The sequence below is a fragment of the Schistocerca serialis genome, chromosome 12, assembly GCF_023864345.2.
Source record: "Schistocerca serialis cubense isolate TAMUIC-IGC-003099 chromosome 12, iqSchSeri2.2, whole genome shotgun sequence".
Taxonomy (NCBI): domain Eukaryota; kingdom Metazoa; phylum Arthropoda; class Insecta; order Orthoptera; family Acrididae; genus Schistocerca; species Schistocerca serialis.
In genome coordinates this window covers 122,131,515-122,152,915 of record NC_064649.1, presented here as the reverse complement: position 1 = coordinate 122,152,915, position 21,401 = coordinate 122,131,515, and the positions used below count along the sequence as shown (strand labels likewise).

At 43.4% G+C, this 21,401-nt stretch overlaps 1 protein-coding gene across 2 annotated transcripts in view; it reads left to right on the top strand.

Annotated features, from left to right (window-relative positions):
- The first annotated feature begins 530 nt into the window (after positions 1–530).
- The window catches only part of LOC126428250 (1,5-anhydro-D-fructose reductase-like), a 62,042-nt gene continuing 41,171 nt past the window's right edge, over positions 531–21,401 (top strand). The window contains exons 1-3 of one of the 2 annotated variants that reach the window (XM_050090163.1): positions 531–673; positions 5,546–5,720; positions 8,991–9,158. In XM_050090163.1, coding sequence (XP_049946120.1) covers positions 597–673; positions 5,546–5,720; positions 8,991–9,158 — 420 coding nt within the window. In that variant the 5' untranslated portion in view covers positions 531–596. Of the gene's footprint in view, positions 674–779; positions 921–5,545; positions 5,721–8,990; positions 9,159–21,401 lie in introns of those variants that run through there. The other variant, XM_050090164.1, reaches the window with a different exon arrangement.

The window sequence follows — 21,401 nt, the reverse complement described above, 5'->3', positions numbered from 1 at the left end:
ACTGAGTCCATAAGAATGGGAAGATACAATGGTCAACTCACTCAAGAGGCGTACAAACAATCATATTGCCAACTTGCAACCGTTAATATGCAAACGAGAAACTTTAATAAGTGTTTACAAAGTAAGTACCATCTGCTATGCATTTTAGGTGACATGCGGAGTAGGATTAACGCATGTGAACTGCCAAATTCGGAAGATTTTCCGATGCGCCTCGGAACTTTGAAATCGAGCTTTGAGTGTGTAAGATGAAATGGCCTTCACAGCAGTCTGAAGATCTGATCAAAATTCCGTATACTGTTTAAATCCGCCGAACACTGCAATGCATTATCATCAATCTGCACAGCCCCCTACGTTGAATAATTTTTATTTCACAAGTCATCGTTTTAAATAGTAAATTTCGAATGTGACACAGTCATTTTGTTTTTTCGTATGGATACTTCAATGCTTGTTAATTATCTAAGGTGTATTCCATGAATCTTCAATGTAGGCAATGTTACATCATATTTCGCAATTGCGGTCGACTACTGCACAGTTGACGTATGGTACATATGCTGAACAGTTGGCGATTGTCTTTACAGTGGAAGTAACCTATAGAGATGGTGACCTTGCATTGGAAGAACTCAGTTGCTAAGCTCGTTCATATTACTGGCTGGACTAATTGCGGACTGCGAAGGTGTGATAATCTTTAACAGTTCCCACTGTAAACTCACTTCCGTAATTGTAAGAGAGCAGCAAAATTTCGTTGCCCCGTCTTGAATCACATTCGTTACGTTGGCAGCTAATTGCAGCCGAACACCGCGAATAAACAAAAGAGTGACTGAGATAATAATTTGAAAGTGTTTGATGGTGTAGTGGTAATCGGCACTTCTGAAAAGAGCGAAGGAGGAGGTGCTGTGCTTTTGTAGAAGTGAAAATATTTGGTGCGTTTCCTTCAGAGTGCGTTTTGGGTTACCTGCAGCTACTAGTTTTCTCAAATTGCTTTTTTTTTTTTTTTTCAAATCGAAACGAATTTTGCAGTGTGATGTTTAGTCTAGTTTGTACTACGTCGAGAGTAGGCCAGATGAGTCGTATGTGGCCTACGTAAATGTAAGCAAATTTCAGACAGCCGGAATGAATTCTTTGTCAACTGTGCATCTTCCACACCCTGGCGAGGAGTCACGTAAAAGTTTTTTTTCCACTCCCTTGTTCTTCTTCTTCTTCTTCTTCTGGAGAATACGTTCTGGTGTTATGTAATTGCTGATACGCAGTTTCAAATGAAATCAGAGAAAATCATCGTCACTTATTTATTATCTTTACCAAGAATTCAGCAGTTCTACAAATATCCCTTCGAAATAATTGGGTCTACAATTTTTAATTTAACTCCACGCAGTTTGTCACTTTTTTTGTACATCTGTTTAAACTGTAGTACTTACCTGATTTAGTTGGGCAGTGAGTGCGGCGGCTAGTTTTCATAGCCAGAAAATAAATTTTCCGTGTGTAGTAAAGGTAATATTAATACTGAGAGAGAAATTTTTTTTTGAGTAGTAATATAGTATGAATAATGGTCGTTTTCAAAAAGTCCGTACATACTGGACACTACATGAGTGGGATCCAAAGCTTCCATTTATGGATCACCTAGAATTTGTAAAGTGCATTGATAATCAGGGCCTAATGTCTTTTCCCCTATAGTCAGTAGACATGTTTGTGACAGAATATAATCCTTCATAACGGCAAATAATTTTCAGATTTAAGTTCTGCAGCCATAGCCAGATTGTGTAATATATTTTAATGCATTTTATAAATATTACAATCCTGGAGACAGGAGCCAGTTTAAATCTGAATGTGTACCCAAAGAACTCTGCCAAGCTCTATATTGAAGTAGTTTACATCAAGATGATTGTTGAAGTGTTTTTACTGTGTTATTTAGACAACAACTGTCATTTTCGTCACCTGTAAAAATTACCCAGACATATAGACAATGATAAATAAAATGAAGGAAGACAGAAAATTAATGCGTGTAACCAGAGCAAAAGTGATGGACATGTGGGTTGTAGGTTGTGTACTCATTAAGGTATTAGCTCCACAGTTATAAAAAAGGGTTTTCCAGTACAACAGTACAACTTTAATTTATTCCATCATTCTCAAAATTTAATGTGGAAGCTGGGACGTGGGGAGTTTCTTGGACCAACTGAACCTACTGGTACCTGATGTTGGCTTTGTACTGCAATGTCACGATAATCTGACATGTAACATCATATGTACCCAAAGAGAATAAGGACAGAACACTGACACTAACTCTCTTGTGTCATAGATATTACATTTTGCAGTGTAGATTTTGACAGACTGGTCTGTAGCATAGCCCAAGGCCTTGATTAGGCTGGAAGCTGACAGTTTGGTTGGGAGTTGGCAAAACCAATGACACTGAATACAAAATGTTATATGTGATGTTATGCTGATTAGTAGTGTAGCCTGATGTCTAGGTTAGATTAAAAGGTGGCAGTTTGGTTGATGAAACACTATCGAAGACTTCTGTCAATCCACTTTCTTACCATGTCCTTGCACATTCAAAACTGGTACCTCATCTGTAATAGCTTCACTTTTGATGGAACATAAAGTTTCTTCTTTTCCTCAATTATTGTTTCCCACCAGAGAAATAACTTTTGTAAATAAACAGTATTCCTGTTCTGTGGCAAAGGGGTGAGGGCTGAAGTATACACTGAGCTGTCACAGAGATTTTCATATGCTACCCAAGATTAGAGGTGTGTACATTCAAATAGCCATCCAACTGCCTAATTATGGAAGCAAGGTAAAAAATTAACCCTATGTATGTGGTGTTCAGGTTTTTGTGGATATGTTTGGTTACATAGTGAGTACTGAGGATATCAAGAGTACATCTGCTGCTGTGTTGTCCCATGTCAAAACGACTATTTGGTGCTGGTGGTGGTGGTGGCCTTCAGTCCAAAGACTGATTTGATGTAGCTCCATTGTAATCTATGCTGAGGAAGAAACTTCACCTCTGCATAACCACTGCTACAAAGTACACTTCAAAATTACTGTTCTGTTCTTGTCTGTGCTTTTTGTTAATTACATTTCACTTCTATACAACTCCTGACAAATACTTGGTAACACTGAAATGTAGATTTGATGCTAACAGATGTCTAGTTTTCATAAATACTTTGGAATAACGGAAGCGTCCAATTCCACCCCTCTGCTTTGACCAGTGACGCCGCCAATATGACGGAAACGACCATTCACAACAACTCCCATACCGCTCCTATGACGTCATCATGTAAACATGACAACAAACACGAAAATAGATCGAAAAAACCACGAAACAGATATTCCTCCAAAAATATAATGAAACTAACAGGACAAGCGGGGGAAATTGGGGTTTTTTGGGTCAGGACAAACTAAATATAAACACACACCACTACACTAAATGACAAAAAACACTAAAATAACAAGACCTCACAACCTTCCCAAATTCCATTACACACAAAATCCACTGAAATCGATCACTTCCTTTGACCTATATAGGTCAACAGAAACAACCGATACCACACTAGAAATCTCAGAAATTTCACCAATAATATTCACTTGTATCAATCGTATAACCACAGCTGCTGGCTCGAATTATGCCGATATTAAATCAATTGCTAAATCCAAAATCACTTGATAATTAAATCAAATTACTGCAAAAAGAACATTTAGTGTAACAAAACTTACATATAATACAAAGAAAAAGTGAATAAACAAGCAAGAATAAAACTTTTAGAAACAAAAAATAAGAAATTTAAAAATTAACCAAATCAGGAAAAAATAGGATACAAATATTTAAAGAAAAAGAAAGAAAAAAAATTACAAATATTAGCAAAAAAAAAAAAAAAAAAATAATAATAATAATAATAATAATAATAATAAACCAAGAAAATCAAAATTTGAATCGAACACTTCCCTTGACCTATATAGGTTAACAGCAACCACTGATACCACACTTAACCCTACCACAAAAAAATACCTATAAAATCAAAACTTGAATCTAACACTTCCCTTGACCTGTTATCCTTAAGACATCTCCACATATAGCTCTCCCTGGTCCGAACGCCGGAACTTTAGTAAGCCTCATTTCTTCACAACACACTGAACACTTCACGACTTCAGCCAACAGGCCGAATAGCTGAAGAAATTTTGTTAGACACAACGCATCTTTGCTGACACCCGAAAACTATTGACCTTGTCAGTCATATCCACACCTATCAAAGGCATAAACAAAGCAATTTACCAAAATTCACACGTGATGAACAGGAAGAAAACTACAATAATGTCGACATAACAAAACCAAAATCGTTAACTCACTGAACAATATTCCGTTGAAAGCACAGTCACCACCGATACCACACATGTGCAATGCTACCACGCAAATGAACCCCATACGCCACATAACATGCTACCCATAAACACGCCACCTGAGAGAACCACCGACCACAAAAATATGCCACCTATAAACACGCCACACACGCAAACTAAACCAAAAACATCACACCACCAGAGAGCACCACTGATCATATCAAAACGACACTTACAAACACACCACACTCACAAACTAAACTCCGTGCCATCATGACGTCACGCACCACAGCAGCCTTACGTCACGAGTCAAAGCTGATGGGTGGAATCAGACGCTTCCGTTGACCCAATACTTTCCTTGCTATTTCAGTCTGAGTTCTGTATCTACTATTTTAGTGTCACATTTTGTAATTGTAATTCCCTCATGTCACCCGATTTAAATTGACTATGTTTCATTACTGTTCGTTTACATTTTTTGATGTTCATCTTATAACCAACAAGGCACTATCTATTCTGTCCGACTGCTCTTACAAGTCCTTTGCCTACTCTGGCAGAATTAAAATGTGCAAGACAAATCATAAAATGTCTCCCTGGATTTTAATGTCCTTAAGATTTTTCTTCTAGAATATACACAAATGATTACTGCACGTTGTTAGCAGTGGTAAATGCTAACTTCTCTGCAGAGCTAGTAAAGGACACTAAACATGCGTTCATCAAATTATTGCAGTCACCAAAGTTGGAAAACTTTCCATGGCTGTTTTTTCCCAAACTTGCAGCATGAAAATGGCGAAAAGTGTAGTCTTGCAAGTTCAACTGTGTGTTGGTAACAAAAAGTTGTGCATTTGATCTAGGTATCCACCATAGGTGTCCATTAGTTTGTTTTAATCTGTCCTAAAGTTGGGTGAAAATATTGTACAGCTTGCATGAAATTATGCAACCTGCCTATCACTTGTAAAACCAAAAGTTTTTCTTTTTTTAATTCAGAATCAGATTTTTCATAGGTTGATTTCATGTTTTAGTGAACATTTGTGCAAAATTTCATTCAAACTGGAGGTAGAGATGATTCCTAAAATGTATCCACTTGATGGTCAATGACTCTAGTGTTAAATCTGTGCAGTAACTCAAGTTACTCCTACAGTAAACATGATAAGACTGTCAAGCATCTGAATCATGTGGATTAGTAGATGAGTGGGTTATGTAATATACTGTTATCTTGCAGTGGGCTAAATTCAGCAGCTGCTCGCAAGTTCCAGCAGTCCAGTTGCTGGTGGGGTGGATGTTCCAGCGTTGCTTGGAGTAGCACATTTGTCACAAAAAAGATGGCGCCAAAGTTGGATGATGTGACATTCTTCAATGGGCATAAAATGCCTATTGTTGGCCTAGGAACCTGGCAGGTGAGGTGACTGAAGTTTATCCTGAAACTTATTGCTGTAAGAGACAAATTGCAGAAAAATATAAGCTTTTTTTAATGTATTACCTTTGGATTTGAGGTGTAAAATGTGTGGAAATGTTTGTTTAAACTGGAGTAAAGCCAAAATTTGTGTGTTTTGTTTATTTATTTATTCTCCATAAAAAATTTCAAGATTTATTTTCAGTCTTGAATGTATGATAGAAATTTTTGGAAACAATTACGAAAATACAGTGTATCTCACTTACATATAAATAATATGGTACAGCTGAGTAGATAATCTACTCCTCCTATCTGTAATACTGTAAAAACAAAGATAATTCCATTTTCTTGTAAGTAAACAATGTGGTGTAATAATTCTTTTAGTTTGTACATTTAGTTTTGGATTTAGGCTAACTGTTCTTGGTTATTTTTCAGATTAGTTATAGTAAGATTAAATTTTTAGGGCATTGATGCAGTTGTGCAGTTACCTTTAGTAAACACTACACTAATTTCTTCACTTCTATACTGAAATAATGAGTGAAACAGCTACCAGCTCCTACAGGGTGTGGTGTAAACAGGACCTATTATATTCAAGCACACCCTCATTGTACATGTATTCAGACACTTGTAAAATTTATCAACAGTTCGTTGCAGTTTGAGAATAAAAATTGTCTTTGCAGTCTTTTGTTATAAATACTTGACTACCTGGAACATATTTGGCAGGTAGTTCATAGAACCACTTTCAAACTGTTTGCAGACCGTTCCACTCTTGAGGAGCATGTGGGAAAAATGTACACTTAATTTGTTTCAAGTGAGCTCTGATTGCTTTTATTTTATCATGATGGTCATTTCTCTGTACTTGGCGGAGAGTCAACAAAATATTATGTCTTTTGGAGGAGGATGTTGGTGACTGAAATTCCGTGAAAAGAACTCAGTGCTACAATAAATGGCTTTGTTTAAATGACTAACACTCCAACTCACTTATCATATTCTGACTTCCTCCCTCTGTTTTGCGATACTACAAAATAAGCTGCCCTGTTTAAAGTTGTTCAGTGGTCCTCAAACCTATCTGGCAAGGCTCCCATGCCATGTAACACTCCAGAAGAGGATGGACTATGGTAGTGTAGGCAGTTTTTTATAGTACTGTGAGTGTACATTGTTTGAAAGGATACTTACAAACTTTGTTGGTCACATCTTCCTAGTGAGCTAGTTTACGTAGTGTCGTTTGTAAAGGCACTAACATTGGGCCTGCTAGACATTTAAATTTGTACTGTTACCCATTTGTATCCTCCCATCCAGCAGTTGTTCTGAAGCCCAGATATGGGATCTTGTCCTCTGACATCTTCTCTTCCAGCCACCCTTCTGAATTCAGCTTACTTACCTAATCCCTGTTCTTTTTCTCAACCATTGTTGTTTGCTTACATTGATCTATGTAATTTTTTTTCCATGTTTGTGTACATTTGCATTTTTCCTCTTTAGCCTCATTACTGTTACTATGTTTCATTCTCTTCACATAGGACAATACACAATGTATTATAGTACATTTCTTGAATTACTCACTCAAAGCTGGTTCTTGAAACTTTGCAAGTAGACTTTCATGGAATAGTTTACATGTGTCTTCAGGTGCCCACCTGGTCAGATTTCTACCAACTCAGCTATCAGAGTACAACCTGCAATCAACCCTCACAGGATTACTTCCTCAGTACCTCATCTACCTTCCATACTTCACAAAAGTTCTGCACATGTTGAAGAACTAAAACACATGGAACAAACGAGTCCAGGGCTAAATTTCACTATAGGCCATCCATGTGCTGCTCTTGTTTATGGTATAGTGCAAATGTGGGCAATACCTGTGCATGTGCGATTCGTGGCATCCAATTGGAGACAGGCGTATGTAGAGCAAATAACACTGTTAGCCAGAAGATACAAATAACTGACATTATTTCTGCACATGTGTTTTTGGCTGGATATTGGCATTTGCGATGTAAACAAACATCAGAATATGTAATTTTGCTTATGGTGAAGGACACTCTCGAATTACTGGCATTATGTAGACAGCCCTTTCTTCAGTTCTTAATATTGCATTTCTAGGCTTACACAAATTTGGCAAGAATAAATAAAAACTAGATATTTATTCCTAAAAACTAACTACCACAACAAAGTAAAATGAATTTAAATTCCTGAATTAAGAGAAGCCCTTGCTCCTGTTGGAGTCTTTTAAACAGGGCAAAGCTACTCAGAGGTTTGACATAGCAATGTCTAAAGGCTCAAAAAACAAACACTGGAGGAGAGACGTTTCTACAAGGTATTATTAGAACAATGTTCATATAGGCGAAATATATACACATAAAAGGGGGGGGGGGGGCTTGAGACAAAGATGGACTCACTTGGTGGTGAAGGGTTGGGAAAAAGAAAAACTCATTTCTGAGCGTGCTTGGTAGAAGAGAGATGACAAAACGGTCAGGTAAGAAAGTTGCCTGGTACTACTTCCGGCACTCACTAGACTTCAATGCATTGGCAAACATTTCACTGCACTTGGTAATCAAGGGGCTGATACTGGGGGAACGGACCGGTGTCTGTCAGATTTTGAAAGAACTGCAATTAAATCTTCAAGGAAACGAAACTCAAAGGGGCATGGGAGGCACGGTATAACCTCTCCCATCTGCCAGACTGTGAGGAAACACAGAAACTGAATACAGGCATGAAACTCTGCTGTTAACGCAAACTCCAGTAAGGCATGGGTGCTATGACATGAGCCTCTTGGTTATGGTTGAGAGCCTGTTGCTCCCATAAAATGTGGCAGTCAAAGATCTGCCTGCAGTGGAAGTGACCAGTTTGGGCATTGGAGAACACGGTGATACATTGCCCAGGAGAAGCTTCGCTAATTTTGGCCTGTGCTGCATGTAACCTGCTGCTGTTAGTGGAGGCGAACTAAGGAAGTCACCACAGTGATATACAGATTCAGTCATGATGTTTTTGTCTTATATCAATGTATATTTTGATTCCTTTCATATACCTAAAGATTATCCTTGTTGACAGGCTCTGGAGAATGTAATGGATGGATGATTGAATGAATGAATGAATGAATGAATGAATGAATAAATAAAAATGGGACTTAATGTATGTCAAATTGTATACTGTATTAATGAAATTAGGAGTCATTATATTTGTAAAACTTTTGTGAGTACATAATCTGGTGTGCATACGTACTAGTTGTATTTTTAATATTTAAAAACTGGAACTACTTTTCATTGCAATCGTATGCTTTTTACAGTCTTCCAAGGGTGAAGTTGGGCAAGCTGTTGACGTTGCCTTGGAAACCGGCTACAGGCACATTGATACAGCTTACGTATATGGAAATGAAGCAGAAATAGGGCAAGCTTTAAAGAAATGGTTTGACTCGGGGAAACTGAAACGTGAAGACCTTTTTATTGTGACTAAGGTGAGTAATAAGTCAGCATTTCAGTTTCGTGTACTTGGTCAACTTGTGAGATGTACTGTTTTTAACAGTTGGTGCATAGTGTGCCATTTTCTCTTGATGCCTTGATGCCACCACATGACCTACAGTTGCAACAACGTGTTCAAACTCTGTCATATCATCTGCAATAAATTTGCCAAATATTTTACTGGCATTGATGACACCATTGTGTGTGCTACCTTTTCACTTGCTTTGTCTCTGTTGGAGGTTACTAGCTTATGATCACTTGGTAATTCATCCACTGGCTGATACAGCATTTCACTGGTCAGATCAGTAATGTGCATATTCTGTGAAACTTCCTGGCAGATTAAAACTGTGTGCCAGACCGAGACTCGAACTCGGGACATTTGCCAGCTTTACTTCTGCCAGTACCTCGTCTCCTACCTTCCAAACTTTACAGAAGCTCTCCTGCAAACCTTGCAGAACTAGCACTCCTGAAAGAAAGGATATTGCGGAGACATGGCTTAGCCACAGCCCAAGGGATGTTTCCAGAATGAGATTTTCACTCTGCAGCGGAGTGTGCGCTGATATGAAACTTCCTGGCAGATTAAAACTGTGTGCCGGACCGAGACTCGAACTCATTTTGGAAACTTCCCTTAGGCTGTGGCTAAGCCATGTCTCCGCAATATCCTTTCTTTCAGGAGTGCTAGTTCTGCAAGGTTCGCAGGAGAGCTTCTGTAAAGTTTGGAAGGTAGGAGATGAGGCACTGGCAGAAGTAAAGCTGTGAGGACGGGGCGTGAGTCGTGCTTGGGTAGCTCAGTTGGTAGAGCACTTGGCCACAAATGGCAAAGGTCCCGAGTTCGAGTCTCGGTCCGGCACACAGTTTTAATCTGCCAGGAAGTTTCATATCGGTGCACATTCCGCTGCAGAGTGAATTTCTCGTTCTGGTGCATATTCCATGATCCCGTTGCTGAGAAGGGGCAGTGGATTGACCCCTGCATGTTAGTGTTTATGTACTGAAGCCATGCACGATTATCTGTCTAGTATGAAACTTGATGCCTAGTGGTGTCTTCTGACGCACAGAACATAATTTTAGACACATATCAATCCTTACCGTCAACATAAACTGAAGTTCTCTGAACTTTGTAGCCATCAAACAAGTAACAACTTGCAGACTGAGGTGCACATAAGAATCTTGAGCTGCAAAACTCTGTCTGAACAGACTTCAGTAGGCCCAACGGTACCGACTGACCACTGTGTAATCCTCAACTGACAGGCGTCACTGGTAGGAGACTTGGAGGGGCTCGTGGTAAACACACCAACATCCTGGCCATTGTCAGTTTTTGTGACCAGAGCTGCTGCTTGGCAATCAAGTAGCTCCTCAGTTGGCCTCACAGGGGCTGAGTGCACCCCACTGGCCAACAGTTCTTGGCATTCCCAGACGACGGTCACCCATGTTATGTGATGGGAACCTATGTGACCACTGTGGCAAGACCATTGGCTTGAGCTGTAGTAGTAATCTGAAATGTAGGGAAGGTGGGAAATGTATACTGTTCAACAGAATACTTGAGGTGACCACTAGAGGTCAGCAGCTACCAATAATACTGACAGTTCCGCTATCACAACACTGGTTATTAGGCAGTTGACATAAAAAAACCTTTGTTTTGCATGGTAGTCACTTGTCAACAAAATTATTGCAATTGTGGACTTCTCACTACCCTGTGAACCAAGACACATTTTACCGTTGCTAAAAACATTGTTATACTTTATTTGTATGATATATAGACTTTCACAGCTGTGCGTATGAAGATGGAATACAAAGTACACAACTGATAAGCTGTCACATTTAACACTGCAGCTAATCTATTTCCTTTAGTCGCTTTGCCAGTTTGGTGAGTTAACGTGTCATGTCAGACTCGGGACCCTTGGGGACTTGCCAGTGAGTCAGGCGATAGCACGCATTGTGCGGTCTTGCCTCAGCAGATCCTGGCGTCGTCACAACTAGCTGAAGTCTCACAGTTCGGCAGCAGTGTCTAGTTGGGGGGGACCTCTCGATGAGGCCAGAGAAGCTTAGCCGTGCATTTGACATAACTAATATGGAGACTCCACCGGTCGAATGTACAACACCGAAGGGAATCTGCTACCAGTTGAGCTGGAAACACATGAAGTGCCACATCTTGTTTAGGCAAATGACATTTCACACTCCTTGTGTGGTACATGGTACCTAGATAAAAATTTTAATTGGAATGAACATGTTGACTACCTGTTAAACAAATTATGTAGCTTTGCATTTGCTATGCAAATATTAGCTGGTGCAACAGACATGAATACAAGGAAAATTGCATACCACAGCTACTTTCAATCAGTCGTAAGGTATGGTATTATTTTTTGGGAAATTCAAGCAATATATTGTGCATACTAAAGTTACAGGAAAGAATATTAAGGAACATGTGTACTGCCCATCCAAGGACATCATGTCGCCCACTATTTGAAAAACAACAGTTATTAACAGTTCCCTCCTTATACATCTATGATATTATCATCTTTCTACACAGCAATTTAGAATTATTCGAGAAAAACTGTTTCAATCACACGTATAACATGAGAAACCAAGACAATTTTATGCTTCCCACACATTGCTTAAACCTATATGCGCAGTCTCCTCAGTATATGGCAATGAAAATTCATAACAAGCTAAAAGGAAAGAATGTTCTGAGTATGAACCTAGAGACACTGAAAACAAAGCTATATGATATACTTGTCAAACACTGCTACTACACTGTTGAGGAGTTCATGAAGGATGAACTGAACATTTGAGCAGGATAAATTTATATATAGTCTTGTGTGTAAATGTAGCTGTCCTTCACAAAAGGGAGGAAAGAAAAATAAAAGTTACATTAATGTTAAAATTCCTTGTACCAATTAGGCCTAAGTTGCATTATCCATTTTTTTGACGTGTCTCCTGTACACTAATCATATGATTAGAAATTGTATGTTATGAGACGAATAAAATACTATTCACTATGTGTAGGCATTAAACGGAAGGTGTGGAATATGAGAAAATGGCAAGATGTGATGACAAATAAACAGCTTCACCTGCTGTAGACAGAGGGGGCATTTTAAGTTTCGGTGTCGCGGCTTGGTGGTGGCTTGACTGTCAAGAAGCATCCACACTGTCCAAGAATGAAAACTAAAGAGTAGATGGTTTTTTTGACAAATAAAGTATAGTGTAATCTTGAATGTCATGATGAGCCTTCAAGGCATATGTAGTATTAAAAGTTGTGTTCTACTCTTAATTCACGAGTCGCTCTAATGATCTGCACACCCATTCGAGGAAATATACATTTGTAAAAGGAAAGTAGAAAGTAGTGGATGTGCTTTTTTGTGATATGAGTAGAAGTTATCTTCTTTTGTTCCAATAACAGCTGCAGAATGTGAATAAATCAAGTTTTTCCTTGGCTGCACATGGGATTTCAGAGGCACTGATAAGTGGGACCTCTACTTCAAGAGAATCAACTATGGCGACCAGATTAAAAAAAAAATAGTAAATACGTCAGATGACAGATCTTGTGAAGTGTTTTGCCTCAATTTCAACTACAAGGAGAGAGCCAGAAGCTACATAAAACCCTAAACCAACAAGAAAAATCACTTCACTCTCATACTCTGGCCAAGTGCGCTGCAACAATAGTAGACTCCTGTCGGGTAGTCAGCTGTGGAAACAATGTTTTGAGCTGCACTGTGTAGTGTTATAAGATGCTAGCTAGTTGGCAAATATTTATGGATTTAGTTTAAAAATTTTATTCCAAAGGCTCCAGCCAACTCTTTACAAGTTTTCTCCCGGTGTAGCTTCTGCTGTGCGTATGTGACCCAGGCTGTGTGTCTTTCAAAACTGAGGCTGCTGAAATGAGATGACTTCAACTGTATGCTGAATTTTTCTGGTGAGTTCATGCCATTGGTTTAGCAATAGCGAGTGTGGGATGCGGGGTGACGTGTGGTCGTTGGAGGGTCCTGGAGAGCAGAACACAATCGCTTCTCTCTCTCTCTCTCTCTCTCTCTCTCTCTCTCTCTCTCTCTCATTTTTTCTCTCTCTGTCTCTGTGTCTCATAATCCATACTTAACCCAGAGCACATGCCTCTTTAAGTTTACAGACTCAAGAGCAGATGATTTAGTTCCATCTACCTTTGTCAATGCTCACCAGGACTTGCCACTAGCTGCATAGACAGGGACTGCCATCTTGTCCACTTCTTATTCCTTTAGTTAGGCTCAAATCCGTGGTAAGTATCCTGTAACTTCTGCTCCCCTGGGCGAGTCCTCGTGTTCCTCATCATTGAGAAAATAGATCCCGAGCTCAGTGAATTATTTCTCCATTTTGTTTCAAACAGCCATTCCTCTAACCCCCCCCCCCCTTATTCTCCTCGACACAGTCATCCACTGATGCCAGAATGCTGCCCTGTAAGGTGTTGCACCAGCACTATTTCAGCAGCCAGTTGCGGAATTATGTCAGGGCTGTCCTGTATATCGTTTGGCTGGTTGCAAAGTCCTAGGTCCCAAAATAATGTTAAAGGAGAAGAAAACTCCAAATAAGAATGAACTGAAGTTGGCACTTGATCCCTTGCCGGCCACAACAAAAAGAAAAGACAAGCAAAATATGTTTTTGATTCTGTAGCTGCTGGTGTGTTTGTTGGCAGAACAGTCCACATGTGTATTGCTTTGCTCTCAGTGCCCAACGAGCACCCCCCCGGGGGGGTCCACAACTCTTTTGTGGACACGTGCGTGGCGAGCACGGGGCCCCGAGCCATTGCAGCCTTCTTTCTCTCCCGGGCTGCATTTCCTTTCCCTTCCCCTCCTTTCCCCTCCATGCTCCTTTCCCCTCGCCCTCTCCTCTCCCTCTATTGGTGTCCTTGCTTATGTTGGCCCCCGCTATCCTCCTGGTTCTGTTGGTTTTACACTCCGGCTTTGTTGCGTAATCATCTCCTCCTTTTGGCATTCCGTGGTCCCCCTCTGGGGTTTGACCTCCATTACAAAATTTCTCCTCCGTAGTGTGAGCCATTTGGGGAAGAGCACCTTACCTAGTGTCTCCAATGTGCGCCCTCCTAGGACATTCCACCTTTTCTTTCACGTCATTGTCTGATGCTAGGGTGCATTGCCAGCACGGTAGCCTGCCCGTGTGGTGGAGTCGCTATGTACCCTTTTGGTTGAGCCCCCTGAACACACAGGGATCACACTTCTGAGACCTGAGCTGGGACCACCTCATGCATGCCTTGGAGTGGTTGCTCGTCATCCCGGAGCATCGGAACTCCCGGCAATGGCCGCCGTGCCAGACGGCCCTTGCTGTGGCTGGGTGGCGCCCGTGAGGAGAGCCCCTGATCGGAGTGGGTGGTATCAGGGCGGACGCTATGCAGATGAAATGCATACGGGTCCAAAACTCTGGCCGTTCTTCTGCGGCCGTCTCTCTGCGTGGAACTGATTCCTCAAGTGCTGCTTCTCTTGCCCCTTCGGCCTTCCCTTCCATGGCTACCCCCTGGGAAGAGGGTCAGGCCTGTCGTCTAGGGGCAAAACCTTTCCCCCGTTATCTAGTTTGCACCAGGACTGATGGAGATACTTTCACCAGTGTCAAACCTTTATTCTTTGTGGAACACATTGAAGACAAGTTTGGCGAAGTGGACTCCCTGAGCAAGATGCGGTCGGGTTCGTTGCTGATAAAAACTGCTTCAGCTGCCCAATCTGCGGCCCTTCGTGCCTGTACCCATCTTGGCACAATTCCTGTGTCCATTACCCCTCACCAGTCTCTAAATATGGTACAAGGTGTGATTTTTCACAGGGACCTCATCCTTCAAACTGATGAGGAACTTCGGGACAATCTCGGACGGCGGGGTGTTCACTTTGTTCGGCATGTTCAGAAGGGTCCTAAAGATTATCGTATTGATACTGGTGCCTTTATCCTGGCCTTTGAAGGGGACACCCTCCCTGAGAAAGTTAAGATTATGGTCTATCGCTGTGATGTGAAGCCGTACATCCCACTTCCTATGAGGTGTTTTAAGTGCTTGCGTTTTGGCCACATGTCTTCTCGCTGTTCCCAGGATCCTATCTGTGGTGACTGTGGACGTCCACTCCATGAGGGGAGTCCCTGTGTTCCCCCTCCTGTATGTGTAAATTGTCATGGTAGTCATTCTCCACGTTCACCAGATTGCCCAGTATATAAGAAAGAAAAAAAATTACAGGAGTATAAGTCCCTCGATCGTTTAAGCTACACAGAGACCCGTAAGAAATATGCACGACTGCACCCTGTGTCCATGACATCTAGTTACGCCTTGGTTACCTCTTCATCCCTTCCTCCCCCTTCCTTACCCCCATCCCGGACCCCTCTCCTCCCCCCCTCCCCTGCGGCTCCCACACCTTCTCCTATGGGCGCTGCTCCCCCTCCCCAGCCGGAGAAGTGTCCCACTCCTTCGGCGTCTGCCGGTCAAGTGCGCCTCTCCCGGGATGCCCCTCCCCGGCACCTTCCAGGTCAAAGGTCTGCTGCCGCGCGGCAACCGCGAGAGCCGCGGTCTATCGGCCCCCAGGTCGCCCGGTCTCTTTCTGTTCCTGATCTTGCTGCAGCTGGCTCCTTTATGCCACACAGCCCTCCTCGATCTCAGCCTGAAAAGAAGAAGAAACATAAGTCCCGGGACAAAGAGCCTCTGGTGTCACCGGAGGTCCCTTCCCCGACTTCACAACCGGATTCTGACCTGTCGTTCATGGATGTCGCCCCCTCCTTGTCGGTGACGGGTGGGGACCCGGCGGTATGACTGGATTTAGCGTGTTCAGCCCTCATTTAAACCATCGTTCTGTGGTTCTCCAATGGAATTGTAATGGATACTATCGTCACCTTCCGGAATTGAAATCCCTTCTTTCGTCCTACTCTGCAGCTTGTGTGGTTCTCCAGGAATCTCATTTTACTGATGCTCGCTCACCGACCCTCCGTGGGTTCCGTGTTTTCTGTCGAAATCGGGTCGGACCCTTGCGGGCTTCTGGTGGCGTTTGTACGTTGGTCCGTACAGACATTGCTAGCACGTGGATTCCTCTCCGAACTACATTGGAAGCAGTTGCTGTTAGGGTCCACTTAGACTCTGCAGTCACAGTTTGCAATCTTTATCTCCCTCCTGACAGGACTCTTACACCTGCTGCCTTAACCACCCTTCTTCAGCAACTTCCTCCTCCCTTCCTCCTCCTTGGGGATTTTAATGCTCATCATCCTTTGTGGGGCAGTGCCTTTCCATCTAGACCAGGTCTTCTTATAGACCAATTTATTGCAGACCACGACCTGTGCCTTCTTAATGATGGCTCCCCTACTCATTTCAGTGCCGGTCATGGTACCTTTTCTGCCATTGATCTTTATCTTTCTTCTCCCTCTCTCCTCCCTTCATTACGCTGGTCGCCACACAACGACCTTTGTGATAGTGACCATTTCCCGTTGATTATCACGCTCCCTTCCCGCTCCCCGATGGACAGGTTACCTCGTTGGTCTTTCCACCGCGCCGATTGGCCTCTATACACTGCACAGGTCAAGTTTTCTCCCTCTTTGTCGGGTTGAATTGATGACGTCCTACGTGACGTGTCTGACGCGATTGTTCGCGCTGCTAACCTTGCTGTCCCGCGCTCATCTGGACCATTTCGTCGCCGGCAAGTCCCGTGGTGGAATACGGCCATTGCCATTGCCATCCATGATCGCCGTCGAGCTTTGCAACACTTTAAACACTTTAAGAGGCACCCATCCGTTGCCAGCCTTACTACCTTTAAACGCCTCCGTACTAAAGCCCGTTATTTAATCAAACAGGGTAAGCGGATATGTTGGGAACGATTCGTTTCTTCCCTTGGTTCTACTGTCCCTCTGTCGTGGGTATGGGCTACACTTCGCTCTCTCCAAGGTTGCCATCGGCAGTCCACCCTCCCACGCCTTCACCTCCCAGATGGCATTTGTACGGACCCATTAGTTCTTGCAGAACATCTTGCGACCCATTTTGCAGTGGCGTCAGCGTCAGCCTCCTATCCAGCTGGTTTCCTTCATCAAAAACAGCTGGCTGAAGCTTCCACCTTATGTTTCACCCCTTGTGAGTCGGAATCTTACAACGAACCTTTTACTGAATGGGAATTTCTTTCTACTCTATCTTCTTCTCATGATACGGCCCCTGGCCCAGATTCCATTCATAACCAACTGCTTCAACATCTCAGTGCTCCACAACGCCAACATCTTCTTCGGGTGTTGTATCTGGCTCCAGGGTGACTTCCCTTCTCAGTGGAGGGATAGCATTGTGGTTCCTGTCCTTAAGCCTGGTAAGAACCCCCTATCTGTTGACAGCTATCGGCCAATTAGTTTGACCAATGTTGTTTGTAAGTTACTTGAACGGATGGTAGCCCGTCGGCTCAATTGGGTCCTCGAATCTCGGGATCTATTGTCCCCTTACCAGTGTGGCTTTCGAGAGGGACGGTCTCCAATCGATCATTTACTTCGCTTGGAATCCGCAGTTCGGCAGGCTTTTTCCCAGCGCCGCCATTTGGTTGCAGTGTTTTTTGACCTTCACAAGGCCTATGACTCGGCCTGGTGCCATCACATCTTACTTACCCTTCATCAGTGGGGTCTTCGGGGCCCACTCCCGATTTTTATCCGCCAGTTCCTGATCCATCGGTCATTCAGAGTTCGAGTTGGTACTGCTTTTAGTTCTCCACGGACCCAGGAGACGGGCATCCCACAGGGTTCTGTCTTGAGTGTCCTTCTTTTCCTCATTGCTATCGATGGACTTGTGGCCTGTGTCGGTCCCTTGGTCACCCCTGCCCTGTATGTGGATGATTTCTGCATTTGGGTTAGTTCCTCCTCAATGGCATCTGCAGAGCGGCAGCTCCAGGTAGCTATACGGCGTGCCTCTGCATGGACCCTCTCACACGGGTTTCAATTCTCTCCTTTAAAATCGCGAGTGGTCCACTTCTGTCACCGTACTACGATCCACCCTGATCCAGAGCTCTATCTCGCTGCACAACGATTGCCTGTGGTCCCACAGTTTCGTTTCCTGTGTCTTCTTTTCGACAACAAGCTCACTTGGCTGCCCCATATCAGACATCCTGAAGGTAGGATGTTTCCGTAAACTCAATGTCCTTCGCTTCCTTGCCCACTCGTCTTGGGGTGCGGACCGTTCCCTCCTCCTCCGTCTTTATCGTGCTCTAGTTCTGTCTCCCTTGGACTATGGTTGTCAAGTTTATGGTTCAGCTGCTCCTTCCACACTGCACGTGCTGGATCCAGTCCACCATCGTGGTATCTGTTTGGCCACCGGTGCCTTCCCTACTAGCCCTGTTGATAGTCTCCTGGTTGAAGCTGGGATCCCTCCCCTTTCTGTTCGGCGGTCCCAGCTTCTGGTGTCTTATGCACTCACTATCCGTTCCTCTCCCACTCATCCTTCCTATTCTATCCTGTTCCCAGACCATGGACGTCGCCCACCCGACTCCAGCCCTCGGGCTGGTTTACTGGTTGGGCTGCGCCTTGCGTCTCTTTGCCGTGATTTTCAGCTTCCTTCTTTGTCCTGTCTTCCTCGCTCCCTCCCATCCACCCCTCCTTGGTTAGTTCCTCGGCCTCGACTTCGGATGGATCTCCGCCGCGGTCCGAAAGATTCCATCCCCCCCGGTGGTGTTCCGTTCCTTTTTCCGCCAAATTTTATGGGAGTTTCGGGATGCTGTTGTTTTTTACACTGATGGCTCTAAATCTGCTGATCATGTTGGGTATGCCTTCACATCCTCTGTTGGAACGGAAAGTCATCTGCTGCCACCTACATGTGGGGTGTTTACTGCGGAATTGATGGCAATTTCCCAGGCCCTTACCTTTATTAAACAGTCCCAACACAACCGCGTTTTGTTATGCACGGACTCGATGAGTGGCCTTCTTGCTATTGACCGGTGTTTTTCGCGCCATCCCTTGGTCTCTGCCATCCATGACCATCTCGCTGATATTCACCATGCTGCTTGTTCTATTGACTTCCTTTGGGTCCCTGGCAATGTGGGTATCCCGGGTAATGAGCTCGTTGATCGTTTGGCTGGGGGAGCAGTTACTTACCCCCCCGTTTTCTGTAGCCCCTCCTGCAGCGGATTTACGGCTTCACATCAAATCCCACTTCGCACAGTCATGGGCCAATTCTTGGGAGGCTACTCCCCTGTCTAATAAACTTCGTGCAATTAAGGTGACACCAGGCCCGTGGCGTTCTTCCTTTCGCCTCTCCCGAAAGGACTCGACCACACTGTGTTGTCTCCGCAATGGCCATACTCGGTTGACCCATGGTTTTCTTTTGCGTGATGAGCCACCCCCACTATGTGGTTGTGGAGCCTTCCAGTCAGTAGCCCACATTTTGGTTGAATGCCCCCTTCTTTTGGCTCTGCGTGCTAAGTACAGGCTCCCCCACACTTTACCTTTGATATTGGCTGACGATTCCCAGATGGTCTCTCTGGTTCTCGGTTTCCTCCGGGAAAGTGGTTTTTATTCTCAGTTTTAAGGGTTTTAATCTCTCTCTGGTGTTGGGGCGGGGCGGTGAGTGTTTGGGTGTCTCCCACTGTAAGCAGTGTTCGGAGATTCCTGATTCACCTCCCTGACCGAATTCCTCTTTTCTTCCCCTTTTACTCTGTTTTTATCCCTTTTTTTTTTTTTTTTTTTTTTTTTTTTTAGGCTTGGTTAGTCTTTCTATTCCCATTCGTACTTTCTACATTATAGCAGTTGTACCTTTTAAGTCACAGGTGGTCTTGCCTATGCTGCTTCAGCATAGTGTTGGGTCCGTTCTCTTGCCAACTTCCCTCATTTTGTTTTTTACCAATGACAACATGACTGCCTTTTTACATTTTTCCCTTTTTCCGTTTTATTGTTCTGACTTTACTGAGTTGTCCCATTAGCGGAATGGCGCATATTTGAAACAAGGGACTGATGACCTTGCTGTTTGGTCCCTTAAACCTCAACCAACCAACCAACCCAACGAGCGCAGTACGTCAAATTGTCAGATGCACTGACGGCTGATGTCCTAGGGGCACGTGAGTGTCGCCCACTTCAGAGATTGGGGTGGGGGCTGTTTGTGCCTTTAGGTGCACTCCAGCTGTAGTAGTATAAATGAAAAAGTTATCCTAACCAAATTTTAATTCCATTGCAACTGTTGCGGACAGGGACTGTAGGCTAAGAGTCATTCCTCAATACATTTAAACTGAATCATATAGTCAACCTTTTGAAATCATGCTCTTTTATGATCTTAGGGTGTATATGGTCAGATTCTAACTGTCATGTAGACTATGTGATCAAAAGTATCCAGACACCCCCAAAAACATTAGTTTTTCATATTAGGTACATTGTGCTGCCACCTACTGCCAGGTACTCCATATCAGCGACCTCAGTAGTCATTAGACATCGTGAGAGAGCAGAATGGAGCTCTCTGCGGAACTCATGTACTATGAACGTGGTCAGGTCATTGGATGTAACTTGTGTCATACGTCCGTACGTGAGATTTCCACACTCCTAAACATCCCTAGGTCCATTGTTTTCGATGTGTTAGTGAAGAGGAAATGTGATGGGAGATGTACAGCACAAAAGCGTACAGGTTGACCTCGTCTGTTGACTGACAGAGACCACCGACAGTTGAAGTGGGTCATAATGCATAATAGGCAGACATCTATCCAGACTATCACACACGAATTCCAGATTGCATCAGGATCCACTGCAAGTGCTATGACAGTTAGGCGGCAGGTGATAACACTTGTATTTCATGGTCAAGCGGCTGCTCAAAAGCAACAGATCACGCCGGTAAATGCCAAATGACGCCTCGCTTGGTGTATGGAGCGTAAACATTGGATGATTGGACAATGGAAAAACATTTTGTGGACTGACGAATCACGGAACACAATGTGGCGATCCGATGGTAGGGTGTGGGCATGGTGAATGCCCGGTGGACGTCATCTGCCATTGTGTGTAGTGCCAACAGTAAAATTTGCAGGCTGTGGTGTTATGGTGTGATCGTGTTCTTTGTGGAGGGGGCTTGTACCCCTTGTTGTTTTGTGTGGTACTATCACAACACAGGCTTACATTGATGTTTTAAGCACCTTCTTGCTTCCCACTGTTGAAGAGCAGTTCGGGAATGTCGTTCAACACGATCGAGCACCTGTTCATAATGCACGGGCTGTGGTGGAGTGGTTACATGACAATAACAACCCTGTAATGGACTGGCCTGCACATGGTCCTGACCTGAATGCTATAGAACGCATTTGGGATATTTT